Below are 21412 nucleotides of genomic sequence, written 5' to 3'. Positions count from 1 at the left end.
CTGTAAACAACATATAGTAGGATTCTGACTTTTAATCCAGTCTGCTAACTGCTTCCTCTTTATGAGGCAGTTTGCCCCATTCACATTTATGGTTAGAAGGACTAATTCTATATTGCTTGCCATCCTATTAACCCCTGCTTATGCTTTTCCCCTTTCCTTCCCTTTTACCCTCCTATCCAGTATTAAACTGGTAAACACCACTTGCTTTTCACAGCCCTCCCTTTTTAGGATCCCTCCCCCACCTTAAAGATCCTCCCCTTATTTTACCCCTTTTCCTCTAAATTACTGTATTCCCTTCCCCTTAGCTTACTCCTTCCCTTTCACTTTTCAATGAAGTGGAAGAAGTTTCACCATAAATCGAATATGTCTATTGATACACGCTATGTTCATCTCCCTCCTTTCTTTCTCTCAGATATAATAGGTTGCCTTTGCCTCTTCATGAGATGTAGTACCACCACTTTATACTTTTTTATGATATAATCTCCTTTCCACCTCTAGTTTCTAAGACAAATTGTACATATGTTCTTTACATATTTTTTTGACAGAAGTATAGTTCTCAAGATTTCTTTTTACCTTTTTTAGAATTCTCTTGAGTTCTGTATTTGAAGATCAAACCTCTTATGTAGGTCTGGTTTTTTCATCAAAAATAGATGGAATTCATTTATTTCGTTAAATGTCCATCTTCTTCCCTGGAAAACGATGCTCATTCTTGCTGGGTAAGTTATTCTTGGCTGCATACCAAGTTCCTTAGCCTTTCGGAATATCATGTTCCAGGCCCTGCGTTCTTTTAATGTGGATGCTGCTAGATCCTGTGTTATCCTTATTGTGGATCCTCCATATCTGAATTGTTTTTTTCTAGCAGCTTCCAATATCTTTTCCTTTGTCTGATGGTTCTTGAACTTGGCCACTATATTTCTTGGCGTTTTGATTTTAGGGTCCCTTTCAGTAGGTGATCGATGAATTTTCTCAATGTCTATTTTACCCTCTGTTTCCAAAACGTCTGGGCAGTTCTCTTTGATAATTTCCTCGAAAATGGTGTCCAAGCTCTTTTTTCCCTCCCATTTTTCAGGGAGTCCGATTATTCTCAAATTGTCTCTCCTGGATCTGTTTTCCAGGTCTGTTGTCTTTCTGGTAAGGTACTTGACAGTCTTTTCAATTGTTTCATTTCTCTGGTTTTGCTTGACTCCCTCTTGGTTTCTCCTTGAGTCATTCATTTCTACTTGTTCCAGTCTAATTTTCAATGATGTATTTTCTTCACTCACTTTTTTTATATCTCTTTGTAATTGTCCAATTGAGTTTTTATCTTCTATGGAATTTTTTTCCATTTTATCCATTTTATTTTTTAGAGAGCTGATTTCTTTTTCCAGCTCTCTAATCCTGTTTTCCTTGGAGTTGTTTACCTTTTCCAGCTCACTAATCCTTTTTTCCTTGGAGTTGTTTACCTTTTCCAGCTCACTAATCTTGTTTCTCAATGATTTGATTTCTTTATCCATTCTGTCTTTGAATGCATGGGATGACTTCTCCAGGCTCTCTTGCCAAGCTTCCCTTTCCTTTTCCCATTTCTCTTCCAGCTCTCTTGTGAGAGCCTTTTTGATTTCCTCTATGAGGTTCTTTTGTATTGAGGAGCAGCTTATATCCCTCCCAGGGGATACATCTTGGGACATTCTGTTCCTAGTCTCCTCAGCATTTGAAGTCTGCTCCCTCTCCACACAGAAGCTGTCAATGGTTAGAGCCCTTTTGAATTTTTTGTTCATTTTGTCAGAGTAGGAATCAAAGAAAACAAACTGACAAGAGAAACAATTGGTCTGTTTTGCGGGGGATAGGGCTGGATGTTATTAATGGGCTTCCTCTACAGACTGGGGGTAGGGCAGCAGAGAGCCACTAACAGAACAGAAATGACTGTATTGAGTCTGCGCTCTGAGGCTCTGAGAACGCACCGAGTCAGTCCAGGTGGGGGTTGGGTGTGGCCGGGCTCTTAGAGATGCTGGCTTTCTGGGGTTTTAATCTTCACCTCGGTGTTTACACCCTCTCTGCTGCTCCTGGCTTGCTGCCAAGATGGAGCATCCACACTGGGGCAAAAGCCCTTTCGCAGAAACGGCAGAGATCACACCCCTCCCCCTCCGGTCTGAGCTGTGTGAGCTGCCTGTCTTGCTCTGGCTGTCTGCCCTCAGTCTGCGCCCAGTCTGATTGACCCTCCCCCGAACAAACACAGACCTTTTCTGGCGACTTTCAAGGATGTCTTCTCTTGGTGATAATTTGTGGAGTTCTTTCTGGGTCAAGCATTAAGTCAGAGGCTTGTCATGAAGTAAGTTCTGAGAGAAAACGAGGAGCTCAAGCAGCTGTCTGCCTCCACGCCGCCATCTTGGCCGGAAGTCCGAATCCAATGATTCTTGAAGGTTTTCAAGTCCTATAACAGTCTTATCATGCCTCAGGGATTCCAGTGATTCCTGAGGGTTTTGAAGTCCTGCATTCATTTCATTGACAATTTTTTTATGTCCATGAGTCAATTACCATAACTGCCATGTACTTTCAGTGGTGGTCACAATCAGCAATGGAACCACCGGATGTTTCTTGGGTCTTCTCCTTCATTTCAAGGGTCTGTTCCATCTCTCTCCTATTGACAAGATGAATATGGCTCATTGGCACCCATCTGATTCCTTCTCCATCTGTAGGGATATAAACAAACCCTCTCCCCCAAGCAGTTAATCTATTTGTTCCCTTCCATTCACTACTTTCTGGATCTACATGGGATAGAAGATAAGAATTACAAGAACCAGAGCTGTTCGTGAGAAAGATCCTTCCAGAGTTAAGGAAGAAGAGCCCCGATAAGACTTTTTTAGTCAAGGTAATTAAATGGGCCAATACATTAAAGGGCCAAACCAGGAGACTGATGAGAGACTTAAATGCTGACTACAATCCTTTTCTCCATTAGAAAGTTTACCTCAATCAACACCTGCTACAACCATCCAGAAGTGATAATGCTACTTGCATTCCTCAGTGTGCAGACCATGCTGTGGGGGAAAAATAACAGCAAAAAATGCAGAATTGTGAAGGGACAGGCCAATTCTCAGAGAGCCTCCACAACTGTGGATCATAACATTGGAAGGAGTTGCAGGGCAGCCTTTGCTGACACAGATGTTGTGGACTGTAATGAGATAAATTAGAGCCAGAGGGAAGAGGAAAGAGATCAGACAATGCAATTGTCTCTCAGTGAGAGAGGTCAGAAAACAGCAACTGCTTCTCAATCTCTTTTTATCATCTCACAAGAGGAGATCCATTCTGGGTTAAATCTTCAAGCAGCCACTGTCAGATGGCAACTGTGTATTTCATCTGTTCTCCCATGTATTCCAACATTTTGTATTAACTTTTCCTCACAAATTACAATATAAACATATTTAATATGTATGGGAATGCCTGCCATCTAGGGGAGGGGGTGATGGGAAGGAGGGGAAAAACTCGGAACAGAAGGGAGTACAAGGGATAATGTTGTAAAAAAATTTTACCTATTCATATGTACTGTCAAAGAAAATGCTATAATTATAAAAATTAATAAAAAATAAAATTAAAAAAACCTGACATTAAAAAAAAAACAAATTACAATATAAGTAAGAAGTTGAAACACATTGTTGATGGTGATTATGAAAAATGTAGAGAATATCAAAATTTCTATTTTGTAAAATCATAGTATTTGGGGGGAGGGACATGAATCCCCATTCCCTAGCATAGTAGATGTTTATTAATTACTTATTGGGTTGAATTGTGCCATGTATATTGTTATTTTTCCAAGTCTTCAAGGAATTGATCATACATGTTTCTCCTCTAGAAAGTCATTTAAGGAATAAAGTTTACTAAAATAAACCTAGAATTATAGAATCCCCAGATCAGCTTGGCATTACAATCAAAGTTTTCAGAGAGAGGTCTTTTCACTTTTAATCATTTGTAAAATAAGCAGTTCTCTCCCCTCAGCAAAGGGAGCTTGGTGGCTTATACCCCAGTGGTAAGATCTGCAAACTAATTATATACATACATTTGAATTATTATTTTTTGCCACTAAAGAGGGGCTATCTTCATTCTTAGAACTTGCTTTTATTTTGGACTCCTTATTACTTTGGCTCTTTTACAGACAAAAATCATAGAGAGATAACTAATATTTTTTTAAGTAAAGATGAGTAACATGAATGAATGACTACCTCTTGAAACTGTAAAGCAGGGGTACAATTTTGTGTGATTAACACCTTTGTTAGTTTGGTAAAATTTATGGCCCTCTAAGAATAATAATTATAAATATAAAAACTACATAGCCTTATAAAGAAATACAATTATATTGAAATTATTTTTATTATTATTTGTATAATATGCATACACATATGTGTATATTCAGGAATCCACATGTTGAGAACTTTTGTATTTTAGATGGCTTGGATGAAGTGGGTTTCATATGTAAATATGTTATTTAATGCAACCTTCAAGGAATCTGTTGCTATAGTATGACTTTTCATGACATCTGATTTTTTTGGGGGAGAGGATTATTAAATAATAAAGGCATCAAGACCCATTAAGTATATTCATACACTTTTTTTTGCTAAGGTTAAGTGACTTGCCCAGGGTCACACAGCTAGAAAATGTTTAGTGACTGAGGCCAGATTTGAACTCAGGTCCTCCTGACTTCAAGGTTGGTACTCTATCTACTACATCACCTAGCTGCCCCTTATTCATATACTTTAAAAAATTATATGGAACATAAAGTCCATTTATTAGAAAACTGCCATGTGAACTTTATTATGCTTGATGCACCAATTTCTGTGTAATTAATTCTCATACACTTGTTTGTGTTTTCATATAGGCAACTATGGAGAAAGTGGAATGGAAGCATTTAAAGACATGTCTGCCAAAGAAGGAATCTGCATTGCTCATTCCTACAAAATCTATAGTAATGCTGGAGAACAGAGTTTTGACAAGCTCCTGAAAAAGCTTATTAGTCATCTGCCCAAAGCAAGAGTAGTGGCCTGCTTTTGTGAGGGGATGACAGTAAGAGGTTTGCTGATGGCTATGAGACGCCAAGGACTAGCTGGAGAATTTTTGCTTCTAGGAAGGTGAGCAGAAAAGAGAATCACTTTTTTATTCTTCTCCCTGACAGAAATATCCTAAGAAATGTTCATATTTGATTAATCATATTTCTACCTCTTCATGGGTTGGCCTAATTGTTTGGTAACAGAATATTTTCATTGGAGTTAAATTTTTAAAATCTTGAATACACAGGAAATATTTGTAGATCGTATCTGTAACTTTTTATTTTATTACTCACTTTATCAGGATTACTATGAATTGTTATATATGGTATTAAGCCTACAAGTATGACTACCATATTTTTAGTTGCATAAATTTTATATTGAAGTTAGGGTTATTATATTAAATAGTTCCTTCAGAAATGGAACATCTAAGGAAACTGCCATTTCTTATAGAAACTTCTTCTAGAATAACTTTAGGACCAGATTAAGAAATCACAAAAGAATAAGATCTCACATTACTTCTTCATATATATATATATGTATATATATATACACATATATAATATGTATTGTATATAGGCTCGTGTGGGGGGATAACGATGTGAGAAATGAGTTCTTTGTTGGGGACTGATGTTCAGAATTCTTTGAATTTTCCCTGCAAAATAAAAAAAAAGATTTAAAAAAGGTATTTCATAATATTTCATAACTCATTTTTTAGTTTCCCGGTTCTACTCATCCCAACTTATTTTTGATGCTGAATTAATAATTAATGCAACTTCTTATTCCATAACCACTTTTTAAGAAAATAGGTCCCCATTCTAGAACATGGGAAAGAATTGATGATACAAAATTTGCAAACTTGAAAAACTTATAATTTTTTTTTTACTACTCATATGAAAGAACTATATCTAGACTTATCTCTAAAGGGAATGGACTATTTCAGTACGATTTTAAGGAAAAAATAGAAAGATCAAACTTAAACAAGTGTTTTTTAAGTGTTGTTGCACTTTGACCCACAGAATAAGATTTGGTTAAATGAATGGTTATGGTTGTCTGTTGGGGAAAAAAATGTGCATGTGAGAATATAGCTACTTATTCAAGAGAATAAAAACATTATAGTTTTTCCAACTTTGATAATAGTTTTAAAATAATTCATGAATATTTTGAATATTAAAAAGCTTTATTTTCAATAATAAAAATGCTAAAATAGTTTGACTTCTTTTGATTATTATCATCATTCATATTTTTCTTTTTAAAATGACTTTTTTATCCTTCACTGCTATGATTTTTAAAGAATTTGTTCAGTTTTTTATATAACATATTTCATATTATTAAGGAAGACTATTTTTTCAGGAGGACATATTGCTATCACTGAAAGCAACAGAAGAATTATGTTATCATTATTTATAGTCAATTATTAATTATATATTTATAATTCTTATAGTTACTAATAAATTAATATTTATTTATAATTAATAATTTAGAAAATTTGCCATTCTTTATATTGAAGTATGTCTGTTGATGGTTAAATGTTTTGGTCATGATGATAATTCTGCTTTGCCCATACAAAACTGAATATATGACTAAAAATACAAGTGGTTCAAGATTCACTAGGATCTAAGTGAAGAGTATAGCTGTGGTTTATTCATGAAAAAGCGTATCATATTTTTTGGTGATCAGAATGTTTTGAGTTTACTTAATCATGAAAATACCCAATGTTTTCTTTGTACATTAATATGTACCTTTCCCAGAGGTCAGAGTACTGGTAGCTCAAATATCATTTCTTATATATAAAATGAAGACAATTATAGTATTACATCATTGAATTGTGAGAATAAAATGATATAATGCTTGTAAAATCCTTTACAAACCTTAAAGCAGGATAGGAATGTGATTAAGGGTAAAGATAGTGGTAGTTGTTACATAATGGAGGAATGGAACCATTCTGAGTATTACCCCTTTGCATATAATTGTGGTCAAAATAAGCCAGCATTTGAGAGGCAGTGAGGACAAGATAACGGTAGTAGCTGTAAGTTCCTATTACTATCTGGAATAATAAAAGTATAGAATGTGAGGGGGGAACATGAAAGCACATCAATTTTCTGTAGAATCAAAGACCTTCACATATTTTGCTAGCTTCTGGCAGCATTACTTAAATATATATCAATTAGCATGCATAATTCAGTAATTGTTGTTCATGATGATCTTAAAGAATCATATATTTGACCTTAAGGAATGATTTCATATGAAATCCATTTTGATAGATGAGTAAACACAAGGGTAATAATTGAATCACCCAGTGCCACAGAGATATCTAGTAAAATATTCAGAGCTAGTTCTTTTTCAAAACCCTTTCATTGTATCACATATGTGGAGTTATGTAGGAAAAACATGTTAACTTTTCTATAATTTTCAAAAACCAAGCTACCATACATCACTTTGGAAAATCCCTTTACTTGGAATACCCGTTTATGCTGTATTTGTACATGCTTCTGCTAATAAGTATTGAATGAGATTGTTGGATTTTATTTTCATATATTATGTCCTAAGGTCTCTTACCATTCTGACAATCTATGAATCTATGGGGTAGTTAGAGTTTTATTTTGAATTATTAGGTGATATCCCATTGTGCTTTAGATTTCACACTTATGAAGCCCTTCTGTTTGATAGAATGTCCAGTTTAGGATGAGATTTCTCTCCTCTATTCTCTCTGTTTTTCTGTGATTCTCTCTGTTGCACTTTCTTTCTTTTCTCTGTGATTCTCTACTGTTTCTCTGTCTGAATTTGTCTGTCTTTGTCTTTTTCTATGTGTCTCTCTTCCTCTCTGTCTTTCCCTTTCTGTCTCTATCTCCCTGTCCCTTCCCTCTTCCATCTCTGTCTCTTGTCTTTCTCTCTGCGGTCTCCATTTGTCTTTCTCTCTGCTGTCTCAATTTCTCTCCTTTTCTTTCTATGTATCTATTTCTTTAAAACATATTAGAATTACTAACCAACATAATCATTACAAAATCTTGATAAATATTTCTTAAAACATTTTTCCTTTAGTTTGAAAAATGCATAAATACCCTCTGGGACTACTTTATTCTCTTGCATAACTCCACTTTCCTCTTACTAGCTTATGAGTAATTTTTTTTTCTGGCAAAATGATGCCAAAGGAATAATCAGACATTCTTTGCATTCATCAGCATGTCTTTCAAAATAATGAACTAAATCAGATTCCTTACTTCACTTTGTGAAGTGGATTTTTCCAAAAATCACTTAAAAAAAAATCCAGGACAAGAGACACTGCCAATTGCTGGCACTGTGTAAGTATGTATTGTGTATGTGTGTGTATGTGTGTATGTATGTACATAAGCATATGTATGAGCACTCATGTATCTATGTGTTTATTGATAAGAGCTACTATCAATTTAGCTTTTCAACAGAGATAGTTGTTGATACATAATTAGAAAAGATATACTTAAGAGGAAGGTCCTTTTTGCTATACAGAATCCCCTTTTACATTTTAATAATAAAATGGATTGCAGTCTCCCATATTCTGTAAACAGCCGAGATAAGGAGTATTCAATTTTCAGTCTATGATTCATTTTGCTAATATGGGAATGCTAATAATCACAAATTTAGAGAAACAGGATCTGAAAGTTCCCTTGTCAGGACTGCTCCAGAGGAAATGCTGTCTCTCAAGGAGGTCAGTCATTCCATCAACAAACATTTATTAAGCACTTACTCTGAGTAGATGGCATCTAAAACCACTGCATTCCTTGCCACAAGGTTCTTTTCTATTTTTGTATGTATAAAATCAGCATAGATTTAGAGTTAAAAGGGACCTTAGAAAGGGATTTAATCTGATCGTCCAAATTGCAAGTGAAATTACCAAAGACCTCAAGGGTTAGACAATGTGCTCAAGGTAACATAGGTAGTAAGTGGCCTAACAAGAGTTTAGTTCTCTTGCTAATACACCATCTAGACATTCATTACAATGCAATCTCATCGATATTTAGGGATTTTTCTTTTCTTTTTCTTTTTCTTTTTTTTTTGTGTGTGTGTCAAACTTAGTACTTTTGCCATATGGCATCTGGGTACTTAAATACTTATTGAATTTAAGGTACTACAACATGCAGTGGAGTTAGGGGGCAAACATAAAATAACTAATTGATTTAACATGATATGTTGCTAATACTCTAATTAATTCATTTTAAGTAGTTGTAGGACAACCATGGTTTTTTTTTTTAAGTTTTTTTCTCCAGCTTTTCTAACAATTCTGCATCTTCCCTCATTACTAATTGACTCCTCTCAAATCAGTGTCTCCTTATATGAAGTAATTAATTTATATCTTAAGGTGAGACATGTTGCAAATCAAAAATTAATAATTACTCCATATGTTATAATGTTCTAGTTATAAGAGTTTCTCTGGTAGCAACTCCAAAGTCTTCAAAATAGTCATATGAAAATTAGCTGCTAGGAAATGAAAAGATACTGTAGTAATTACATTTTCTTTTAAAGACTGCTTTTTCTTAAATCTTTGCATAACTGTAAGATGTTTTCCCAGGGTTTACTTTTCTCTGAGGAAGTGCTTTCCCAGAAAACTCTCAGAATTGCCTGTGTTTTTCTACTTTTCATAAACAAAGTTGTTGAAATGCAAAAGGGGTAACACCTTACCCATCCATGTAATCATTCAGTCAGCAAACATTTAAAAAAAATACTGATTATGCAGAGCATACTTCTAAGGTAAATTAAAAGTTTAGAAAATAAATATCCTATACTCTCCTGAAGTAACACAGAATGAAATATTGGAAATTCAGCAATAAAGTGTCAATAATCCTACTGAGGGCTCAAGAGTACACAGTACAGAAGGAAGGGAAAGGTATAATGGAGTAAATTATTTCACACACACACACACACACACACACACACACACACACACACACACAAACTATTACAAGGGAGGGAGGGGTGAAAGAGTGGTTGGGCAAAGATATATCATTGAAACTCTCCCATCAGTATTGGCTCAAAGAAGGAATAATATGTGCAATACTCAACAGGAAAGGAGGAAAGAATATTCAGTAAAGGGGGGAAAGGGCTGACAGAAGTTGTAAAAGATTGGGGTTATATGATAGAGAGAAGCAAAATATGGTGAGATGGAAAATGGTGAAAAGAGAGAGAAGACAAACAGGACAGAAAAATCAAAGTTAACAGTCATAACTGTGAATGTGAATGGGATGAATCTCCCATAAAATGGAAGCAGATAGTAGAATGATTCCAAAATTAGAGAAACATACTTGAAGGAGAGAGACATATAAAAAGTAAAAGTTAGAAGCTCAAGCAGAATCTATTATGCTTCTACTGAACTAAAAAATAAAACAGGGGTAGCAAGGCTGATCTCAGACAAAACAAAAACAAAATCAGATCTAATTAAAAGAGATAGGAAGGAAACTACATCTTCCTAAAGAGTATCACAGACAATGAAGTAATATCAATACTAAACACATATACATCATATGATGTAGCATCCAAATTCTTAAGAGAGGACTTATTATATGTTCACAACCAAATAAATGATAAAGCACATGATTAAACATAAAATAAATAATTTTGATTATATTAAATTGAAAATATTTTTCATAAACAAACCCGTTGCAACTAAGATTAGAAGAAAAAACAGAGATGTGGGAAACAATCTTCATAGCAAGTATCTCTGATGAAGGCTTTCTTTGTTACCTATATGGAGAATTGTGTCAAATTTAGAAGAATACACATGATAAATAATCAAGGAATATGAATAGATGATGTTTACTTCAAGAAAATAGTTATTTAAAGGTACATGAAGAAATCCTCTAAATTTTTTTATTAGAGGAATGCAAATTAAAGCAATTCCAAGGGACAACCTCACATCTATCACAAGATAAATATTGGAGCACTTGGGGGAAATATCGGACATTAAATAATCATTGGTAGAGTATAGTAAATTGAAGCCATAGTGACACAGCAACCAAATTGTACATAGTCTTTGACCAAGCAATATCACTATTAAGGCTGTACAATGATATCATAACAAAGGGAAAAGACTCATATGTTCAAAAATATTTGTAGCAGTCCTTTCTATGATGACAAAATGTTAGAAGTTTAAAGGATGCCCATCAATTGGGGAATTGCTGAAGAAGCCGTGACACATGAATGCAATGGAAGACTATTGTGCAATAAGAAATGATGAACAGGCATTTTTCATAAAAACCTGGGAAGATTTGTATGAACTGATGCAAGGTGAAATGAGTAGAAGTAGGAAAACATTGTTTAAAGTGTCAACAACATTGTGTGATGATCATTCATAAAAAAAATGCTATTCACATTTACATTAAAAATGAATGGACTCCGAAGGCAGATGGAAGCATGCACTTTTTTTCATTTACTTTATCCTTTTTTTTCTGAGCTATTTCTTCTTTTATAACTGTAACTCTTATGGAAATATGTTTTACATGACAACACATGTACACTTTTAATTGAATTGCCTACCATTTTAGGAAGGGGGGAAGGAAGAGAGGGCAAAACATTTGGAACTCAAAATCTTGTGAAAATGAATTTTAATTGTGTTTCACTCAGGTGTGATTAGGGATAAATTCTTTGAATAGATTGGCCAAGGTCAGAAGTATCATTAAGCAAATGATATAATTGAACTTCAGGTCCAGCTCCTCATTTTACTATTCACTTTCTCACTAATTGTTAACCAATCAGAGTTGACTGCCACTCCTGGGAACAATCCTCTTCTAAAAGAGTATATAAGCCCTCAGCCATCATAATGATTATCTTTGGTCTCAGAGAAGTGTCCAATTTATCATCTTTTCATTAATAAACATGATGACATTATTTATAAAATGATTAAGTTACCTAGAAGAAATGAATGCTAAGATTTTTTACATTTAATTGAGAAAAAATTTTCATTTAGAAAAATTAAAAAGTGTATTAGTGTGGTCTATGTTGTTGTTGCCTCTCATCATGATAGGTAATTTTTAATGTTTGTTAAAAAGAATAACACTAAAATGTAGCTGTTATTAATTCTTTGAAAATGTCATTATGCTAAATTATTTAAATAACATTTTATGGTTTACAAAATAATTTTTCTCAAGAATATTTGAAGCTATATTATGACCATTTTACAAGTGAATGAAATAATTTTCTGATTTGTACTGATTCAGTACAGTATCAGGACTCACATCTGAGCCTAAGATTCTCAAGACCTAGTATTGAACTTCTTCCACTAATATCATATAGACTCTTATTAAAGCATATATATTCTGTCACAGAAGGTTCTACTGTGAAAAGATATTTTGTTCATTAGGACAATAATCAATATTTCTCATAGCTTTGAATGGACTCAAATGTTTCTCTTGACCCAGGGTATCACTTACCAGAACAAGGATTTTACAAGGTGCTAACTCAGTGGAATCGATAATATAATGGTTATCTAGTTTAGCATGGTGATTAATAGTTCTCTAGTTCAGTACATAAACTTAATACTTAATATAGTTCTACAAGATTAACATCTATTCTACAAGATTCACACCTAGGATAATGTAATTAATTATAATAGAGTATATAAACTAGGATAAACTCAGCCAGATTCATTCATTCCATCTCACACCACCATGGTGGCAGGCCTGTCCTTTATTTCTCCATAGAGACCAATTCCCATCTGAGCCAGACACAGACTCAAAAGGAGTTGGAAACAGATTCAGAAGGGCTCTGAGAAAGACTGGGAAGGAGACTGGAACAGATTGAGTGAAGACAGAGGGCTGAAGGCTGAAGCACAAGCTCTCAGACTGCAGACTTCAAGACAGAGACCATTGTGGTGGCTCTTCTGCCTCCCCCACAGAAACTAAGACACATTCTGGAGAACCTTAAGAACACTAACCTGGGCCCCAGACAAGAAAACAAGACTTTGAAGGAAAGAATAAAGAATTTGGACTTTAACACCTCGCTATTCTCATTGTGATTTCTCTGCTGAAAGGAAGACTGGTCCAGAGACCTCCAAAAAAACAACCAGAACACTTCACATGCATTTGTCAATTTATGAGTCATTAGATTATAAAATGTAGAGGTAAAGAACTCTGGCATATTGAAGCTTTTTTAATGTCTTGCCTCTCTTAAAAAAGAATGTGACATATTGAAAGTTCATATTTAATTTATTGACTTGAGTTACTTGAATCATTTTCAGTTTGTATGCTATACACCTGTATATTTATGAGAACACTAGGCAGCAAAAATATCCTGTTCTTCCTACTAAGTAATATTAAGCCTAGAATAATCCAAATATACATTTTCATTTTCTTTATATAAACAAAGAAAGTGATGGGAACAAGGAACAAGCCTTTAAGCACTTACCATAGGTCTGACACTGTGCTAAGCAATTTAAAATATTTTCTTATTTGATTCACATAACAATCCTTTGATATTATTATTGTTTTTTGTTGCTACTCCCATTTTGTAGAGGAAATTGATGAAGGTAGAGGTTAATTAACTTGCCGAGAATCAATAACACATAAATTCCTGAAACTGGATTTTATATCAGGACTTTCTAACTCCAAGCTCAGAACCTCATCCATTGTGCTCTCTAACTGTTTGAAAGATAAATGGGTGGTCCCTCAGAAAGCATGTTTGGCTAAACATGAGAGTACTGATCTCAGAGTAGAACTAGTTTTTATCCAATATAATACAATAGCTAATGGACTGGCGTCAGGCAGATTGCTCAAAATTTCTGGATTTCAGTTTTCTCATTTGTAAACTGAGGTCAAGAATTATCAATGCTACTTCCCTCATCAGACTTTTTATGAGGTGATCACTTGGTGAAACTAAAAATGCTATAAAATGTATTACTGTTAGTAATTTCATGGTAGAGATGCTTAGGATGATTTAGGAAATAATGAATGCATATTATATTGTCTTTGGTAGCATTTTATTTTTCCCCAAAATCTGAGCAATCCAGAAATACAAATAATTACTATAATTATAGCTGATTATCATTACTATCCCTTCTCACCCTATCATTCAATATTTGGCCTAGTGCTAAATAGAGTCCACTGTAAATATTTCTAGCTTAACTTTGTCTCTGAAAAATAAATGTATCTTTGATGAATAGTTCCAGGTGACTGGCACTGGATCAATGGCTTCTCACCTCTTCATGGTTATTTTTGGCATTAACAGGTTTGCCTCAGACTCTCAGAGATCTATGCAGGACACAATGAAGTCATAAGAGCTGGCTGTGAATCCTTACCTTTTATTTGTGAGTTTGGAATATGTACTTGTTAAGGAGGAAGACAATGCTAATGGCATTGAGGTCATCATTTGAAAGCTATATATAGCTATGCTTGGCAATTGAAATAAAGAGGAATGACTTTGTTGACATTGAAAAGTTATCAATGAGTAGTACTTTGGGTGATAACTGGAAATGTCTCCAATATTTTGATTTAAGATCAAGCACATCTCACTGCAGAAAAGGCATCTGATGATCTGACATCTGGCCAGTGCCCTTCTGGCATGATCTTCAGCCTTGGGATGATAGAGGGTTCCAGAATACATTTCAGATATTATCAGACACTCTTGGAAATTTGACAATGCTTAATTTTGGAAGTATAATCCAACATTAGCCAAAAAACAATTGATATATTTTTCTACATTCTAAGATGTCCAAGTTGTTTGTCATTATTGTGATTCTAAAAGAGGCACTAAGTGCTAATGGTTATTCACCAAGGATACCCTGTTCTCCACAACAAGTTATATTAAGCCTGGAGTAATTCAGAGTGTCTTTATATGTCAGTTTCCAGTAAACAAAAAGAAATATAATTAATGGCTTATTTTAAGCTTTTTGTCATTGTTTACTGAAATTGATCAAGTAAAAATCCTATTTTCCATGAAAAGAGTTCAAACTTAAGGTCTGATGAATCATCATAGGCAAATTGGGTTAAGAAAAAATGGTAAATATTGGTCAGTCTTCTGTGGACATACTTATATAAGGCTTTTGGTTTTAAGTGTTCTTATGCTTGTCCTGAGAGTAAACAACTAATTGTAAATAGATTTTACAGGATTTTTAAAAATAGTTGATGTTTTAGAGTAGGCAAATAATTTTACTGAGAATCTTCTACAAGGATATTTTATATCCAAAAGGAAGGCAATGTTACTGGCATATTGAGTAACAATGACTGGATTTGAAGTTGAAATTAATAAGAATTATTGAGTGCTAGACATTTGGGAATATAAGGGCAAAAATGATACAAATCTTGCCCTAAATAATGAATATATAGGTGAAATTATATAGATAGATAGATAGATAGATAGATAAATGCAAAATATATACCAAAAATGAAACTTTTAGAGGAAGTGATTTATCCAAAGTCATATAGTAAGCAAAAAATGTACTGAAATATTGGCCCCATCCAATTGAATGAACTATTAATATATTTGCTTTATTGTCATTAAAAAAGTTGAAATATCTATGTAATCTTTTTTATATTAGGCTTCATTAAAGTTATTATGTTTCATGTTGAAGGTCAAATAAGAAAATAAATGGGGGCATCCCCTTTTGTCTCAGTTTAATTTTGAGTAAATATCAATGAGACAATGGAAAATAAATGCATCATTGAAATATCTATATTTAGGTTTGGCAATTGTTAATGCTGTAAAATTACCCATGCATATATCTGGTAAATAAAAAAAAAACTATAGTTAAATTTAAAAAAAAAGAAATATCTATATTTTAACCATGTACTTCCTTGTAACCAGGTTATTTTAATAATTTAGTTGGCAATTTTTTTCTCAACTTATTCATCATCCATTTATTAAAGCTGCAAATGTTTATAAAAAGACTTATTATATTCAGTGTAATTATTAGATACTATTTTAAGGTATAATGAGACAAGTTAAGTATTTTAGAAAGTACAATTAAGTAAAATTGTTTTTTTTTCTCCTAACTTGGCTTACATACCTTTCGAATTTAAAGTGGATAGATAGTTATGTGTTGGTGAGATAAGAGCACTAAATACTGTTTTATCTTGTTATTTTATTTAATTCTAATTGAAAAGAACAGTTCCCTGGGACATTAATCATGTGCTTTTCCCACAACATTTTGCTTTTGTCTTAGAAGAGATATTAACATGGATTCATGGCATAACATTCTATATCCTCTATATATAACAGGTATTTGAATTTCTTTGACATTAGTATTAAAATGAACGAGCTATTTTAATTCCTGATTAAGATTATGCTTAACTATCTCTTAAACATGGTAAAGAAAACAAATTCAGAGGGAATTATTTATTGGGTTTCAAGAACTGGATGGTATTGACTAAGAAAATACTTTAACTTTTAGAGCTGTTAAAAAGTGAAATAGGTAGCTTCAGGAGGTATTATGTTCCTTGTCATTGGAGCTTTTCAGAAAAAAAGCTAACATTTGCTGGAGATTCTTGTTTAATTATCATTTAAACAATTTGAGAGCACTTAAAATTCAGAAATTCTCTACTCCTACACTTGCTTTGTAAAACCTTTGGAATGTCATTAGCTATCACTGATTACCTGTTAAGGAACTTGTTAAATTTCTATACAGTGACATACATTGGACTTTATGGAGCATACATGTAATCATACATAAACATATACATATATTCATATATCACCTGCCTATATGATAATATAAGCATATGATTGCATGATTTTGAAAGATTAATATATAAGCCAAAGCAAAATGTGATGAGTACTAAAATAATTAAAAACAAAAAAACCCCAAAAAAACAAAAAACAAGAAATCCAGAGGTGTGAGAGATCAGAGATCATTTTGTATGACATGGTCAAAGAAAACCCAACACAAAAGATAGCATGTAAAATAGGTCTTAGATACTAAAAGGATTCCAGTGGTTAGCATTGGTGGGAGGGGTAAAGAAATATATGCTAGGTAGAAGAACAATGAAAACAAAAGCACAACGGCAGAGTATTGAAGGTATATTAAAAAGTCAATCAGTCACCTAAACTCATTGTAGACAGAATTCTCAGGAAAAAAAAAAAGCACTGAGATATTGATTTATTTAATACTTGTATTATTTTCTTATAATAAATTCTTGGGGCAGAGCCAAGATAGTGGAGAAGCCAGACAGAAATTTTTAAGCTCTCTAATTCCCTTTCGACCAACTATTTAATTCAGCCTCAAAAACAGTGCTTGACTGGTAGAACCCACAAAGTTTGGAAGTACAAAATCTTACCAGTGGAAGAGAATCTGGAATATCTCCAGAAAAGGTTTGACCTGAGATGGTAGGAGTACACCAGCACAGAGCAGGGATAGAAACGGGAGCAAGGTGGCCTCTGCGGTTGGAAGATTTACATAGAGCTCTCTGCCATAGCCTGACTGCTTTGCTTTGGTGTTGGAGTAGTGGACCAGCAGAGAAGTTGGAATCCAGGGTAGTGGGTACTCTGAGGAATGCCAAAGCCTGACAAGATCTGGCTGTGCCCACCCAGGACCCAGAAGTGACTCAGCTCAGATCATAACACAGCTCTTCAGGCATTCTGCAGCAAGGGGCTCGTGTTGGGAAGCAGTCACACACAGCAGGGGCACAGCCCGGGGCAGCCTCTCATCTGCCCAGTGAGGGGCTCAGCCGGGGGTAGTGGAATTTCCCCAGCTTGACTGAACTCCCCATTCAAAGACACTTACGGTGTGGTAAGGGATAGGAGGACTGCTAATACTCAAAGTGAACATTTGTGTGTGTGGGGGGGCAGTGATACCTTTGCTCATTAACCTCTGGACCCAAGGTGGTCACTAATCCTCACAGCAGGGCTCCTCGCAGGGCACTTACACAGCCAGGACTGTGATACCCAGGTATACTCACATCCACATGGAGCTCTTCCAGAGCCCTCCCGCAGCTCAGCCGTTCCTTGCAGCCCACTGAGAGGACAGATATTGTTCATATACCCATCCTAGCTCTGCAGAGGAAGCTGGTAACCTTGTACTGAAGGCAGACCCTGAAGGCTTTAAAAAAATGAGTAAAAAAAATGAAGAAAATGACTGACATGTAGAAAAAGAGCAGATTTCCAACCCTGAGGAGACTAACAACAGATAGCCTCCAGACAATACCACAAATAACGCTCTCTTAGAAGAGACTATTAAAAATCTAAAAAGAGAATTAAAAGAAAAATGGGGAAAGGAAAGAGAAGTTATGCAAGAGAATAACAATGTCCTGAAATGTGAATTAGAAAAGGTAAACAACTTCCTGAAATGTGAATTGGAAAAGGTAAAGTTTTCACAGGAAGTGCAGGGAAACAGAATTAGGAATTGGAAAAGGTAAAGAATTCCCAAGAAAATAGGATTTCTGAATTGGAAAAAGAAAATAACTCACTAAAAAACAAATTTAGTGAATTGGAAAAGAATCCCATAGAGCAAAACAACTCATTTAAAAACTCAGTTGGAAACATACAAAAAGAAGTAAAGAAAAAGCTAATGAAGAAAATAACTCATTAAAAATCAGAACTGAACAAATAGAAATGAGTGATTCATTAAGACACCAAGAATCAGTCAAGCAAAACAAACAAACAAAAAAAATGAAAATCTGGAGAAAAATGTCAACTATCTACTTGCCAAAATGACAGACCTGGAAAATAGATCTAGGAGAGACAATCTGAGGATTATTGGATGTCCCGAAAATTATGATGAAAAAAAGAGCCTAGATATTATTTTACAGGAAGTCATCAAAGAGAACTGCTCAGAGGTAATAGAAGCAGAAGGTAAAATAGGCATTGAAAGAATTCATTGAACACCTTCTGAAAAAGACCCCCCCCCAAAAAAAAAAAAAAAACAAAACTCCACGGAACATTGTGGCCAAATTTCAGAACTATCAGACTAAGGAAAAAATATTACAAGCAGTCAGGAAAAAAACAATTCATATACCAAACTGCCACAATAAGGGTCACTCAAGATCTGGCTGCCTCTACATTAAAGGATCAAAGGGCCTAGAATCTGATATTCCAAAAGGCAAAAGAGCTTGGAATGCAGCCAAGAATAAACTACCCATCTAAGTTTAGCATTTTCTTCCATGGAAGAAGATGGACATTTAATGAAATGGAAGAATTACATATGTTTCTAAGGAAAAAACAGATCTAAACAAAAAATTTGATGTTCAATTGTAGGACCCAAGAGAAGCAGAAAAAGGTAAAAGGAACTCTTGAGAACTGTATTTCTGCTGTGGATATACATCAATACTACATGTATAATTTGATTTTAATGATATAACAAAAAAAAGGGGGAAGTAGAAATGGAAAGGGGATAGTGTCAGAAAAAGAAAAAAGGACAGATAAAAAAGAGGGAAACTATATCTCATAAAGAGGCAAAGAAAACCTATCATATCTGAGGGAAGTTAGAGGGGGAAGGAACATTGTATGAACCTTACTTTCATCAGAATTGGCTCAAAGATAAAGTAATTGACATATTGCTTTACAGAAAATTCTCTCATAGCTCATTAAAAAGGGGGAGAGGAAAATGGAAAAGGAAAAGAGTAATAAGGAAAGGGAACAAGAAAGGGAAATGAATTTAAAGGGAGGAGGGAAGGATACTAAAGAGAGGGGGCTGCGTGTTGCAAGTGGGTCTCATAAATTTAATACTGGGGAAGGGATTTGGGGGGCAAGGGAAAAAAGCATAATCTGGGGATAATATGATGGCAGGAAATGCAGTATTAGTAATTTTAACGGTAAATGTGAATAGGATGAACTCTCCCATTAAGCAGAGATGGATAGCAGATTGGATCAAAAGTCAGAACCCTACAATATGTTGCTTACAGGAAACACATTTAAAGCAGGGAGATACAGACAGAATAAAGGTAAAAGGCTGGAGCAGAATCTATTATGCTTCAAGTGAAGTCAAAAAAGCAGGGGTAGCCATCCTTATCTCAGATTAAGCAAAAGGAAAAAAAACAATCTAATCAAAAGAGATAAGGAAGGAAACTATATCTTGCTAAAGGGTAGCATAGACAATGAAGCAATTTCAATATTAAATACATATGCACGAAGTGGTATAGCAGCTAACTTTCTAAAGGAGAAGTTAAGTGAGTTGCAAGAAGAAATAGACAGCAAAACTATACTAATGGGAGATCCCAACCTTGCACTCTCAGAATTATATAAATCAAACCACAAAACAAATAAGAAAGAAATTAAAGAGGTAAATAGAATATTAGGAAAATTAGGTATGGCAGATCTTTGGAGAAAACTTAATGGTGACAGAAAGGAGTATACTTTCTTCTCAGCAGTTCATGGAACCTATACAAAAATTGACCATATATTAGGACATAAAGATCTCAAAATTAAATGCAGGAAGGCAGAAATAATAAAGACTTTCTTTTCAGATCACAATACAATAAAACTACATTCAGCAAAAAGTTAGGGATAAATAGATCAAAAAGTAATTGGAAACTAAATAAACTCATCTTTAAAAATGATTGGGTGAAACAAATTACAGACACAATTAATAATTTCACTCAAGATAATGACAATGATGAGACATCATACCAAAATTTGTAGGATGCAGCTAAAGAGGTAATAAGGGGAAATTTTATATCTTTAGAAGCTTATTTGAAGAAAATAGAGAAAGAGAAGATCAATGAATTGGGCTTACAACTTAAAAAGCTAGAAAAAGACCAAATTAAAAACCCCCAACCAAAAATCAAACTTGAAATACTAAAATTAAGAGGAGAAATTAATAATATTGAAAGTAAAAATACTATTGAACTAATAAATAAAACTGAGTTGGTTTTATGAAAAAAACAATAAAATAGATAAACCTTTGGTAAATCTGATTAGAAAAGGGAGAGAGGAAAATCAAATTGTTAGTCTTAAAAATGAAAAGGGGGAACTGTCCACCAATGAGGAGGAAATTAGAGAAATAATAAGGAGTTACTTTGCCCAACTTTATGCCAATAAATTTGATAACCTAAGTGAAATAGATGACTACCTCCAAAAATATAGGCTTTCCAGATTAATAGAGAAGAAAGTAAATTGCTTAAATAATCCCATTTCAGAAAAAAGAAATAGAGCAAGCTATTAATCAACTCCCTAAGAAAAAATCTCCAGAACCAATTGGATTCACAGGTGAATTCTACCAAACATTCAAAGAACAATTAGCTCCAATGTTATATAAACTATTTGAAAAAATAGGGAATGAAAGAGTCCTACCAAATCACTTTTATGACATAGACATGGTACTGATACCCAAACCAGGTAGATTGAAAACGGAGAAAGAAAATTATAGACCAATCTCCCTGTTGAATATTGATGCTAAAATCTTAAATAAGATATTAGCAAAAAGACTACAGAAAATGATCCCCAGGATAATACATCATGATCAAGTAGGATTTATACCAGGATTACAAGGCTGGTTCAATATTAAGAAA

At 34.1% G+C, this 21412-nt stretch overlaps 1 protein-coding gene across 4 annotated transcripts in view; it reads left to right on the top strand.

Annotated features, from left to right (window-relative positions):
- The window catches only part of GRM5 (glutamate metabotropic receptor 5), a 696817-nt gene that overhangs the window by 290427 nt on the left and 384978 nt on the right, over positions 1–21412 (top strand). For all 4 annotated transcript variants that reach the window (XM_074304687.1, XM_074304689.1, XM_074304688.1 and 1 more), the window contains exon 3: positions 4844–5093. In XM_074304687.1, the coding sequence (XP_074160788.1) occupies positions 4844–5093 (250 nt within the window). The remainder of the gene's footprint in view (positions 1–4843; positions 5094–21412) is intronic.

This window comes from Sminthopsis crassicaudata, chromosome 3 (assembly GCF_048593235.1).
Source record: "Sminthopsis crassicaudata isolate SCR6 chromosome 3, ASM4859323v1, whole genome shotgun sequence".
Classification (NCBI taxonomy): Eukaryota; Metazoa; Chordata; class Mammalia; order Dasyuromorphia; family Dasyuridae; genus Sminthopsis; species Sminthopsis crassicaudata.
Note: the sequence above shows the minus strand (reverse complement) of the source record. Positions and strands in the feature narration are given on the sequence as shown.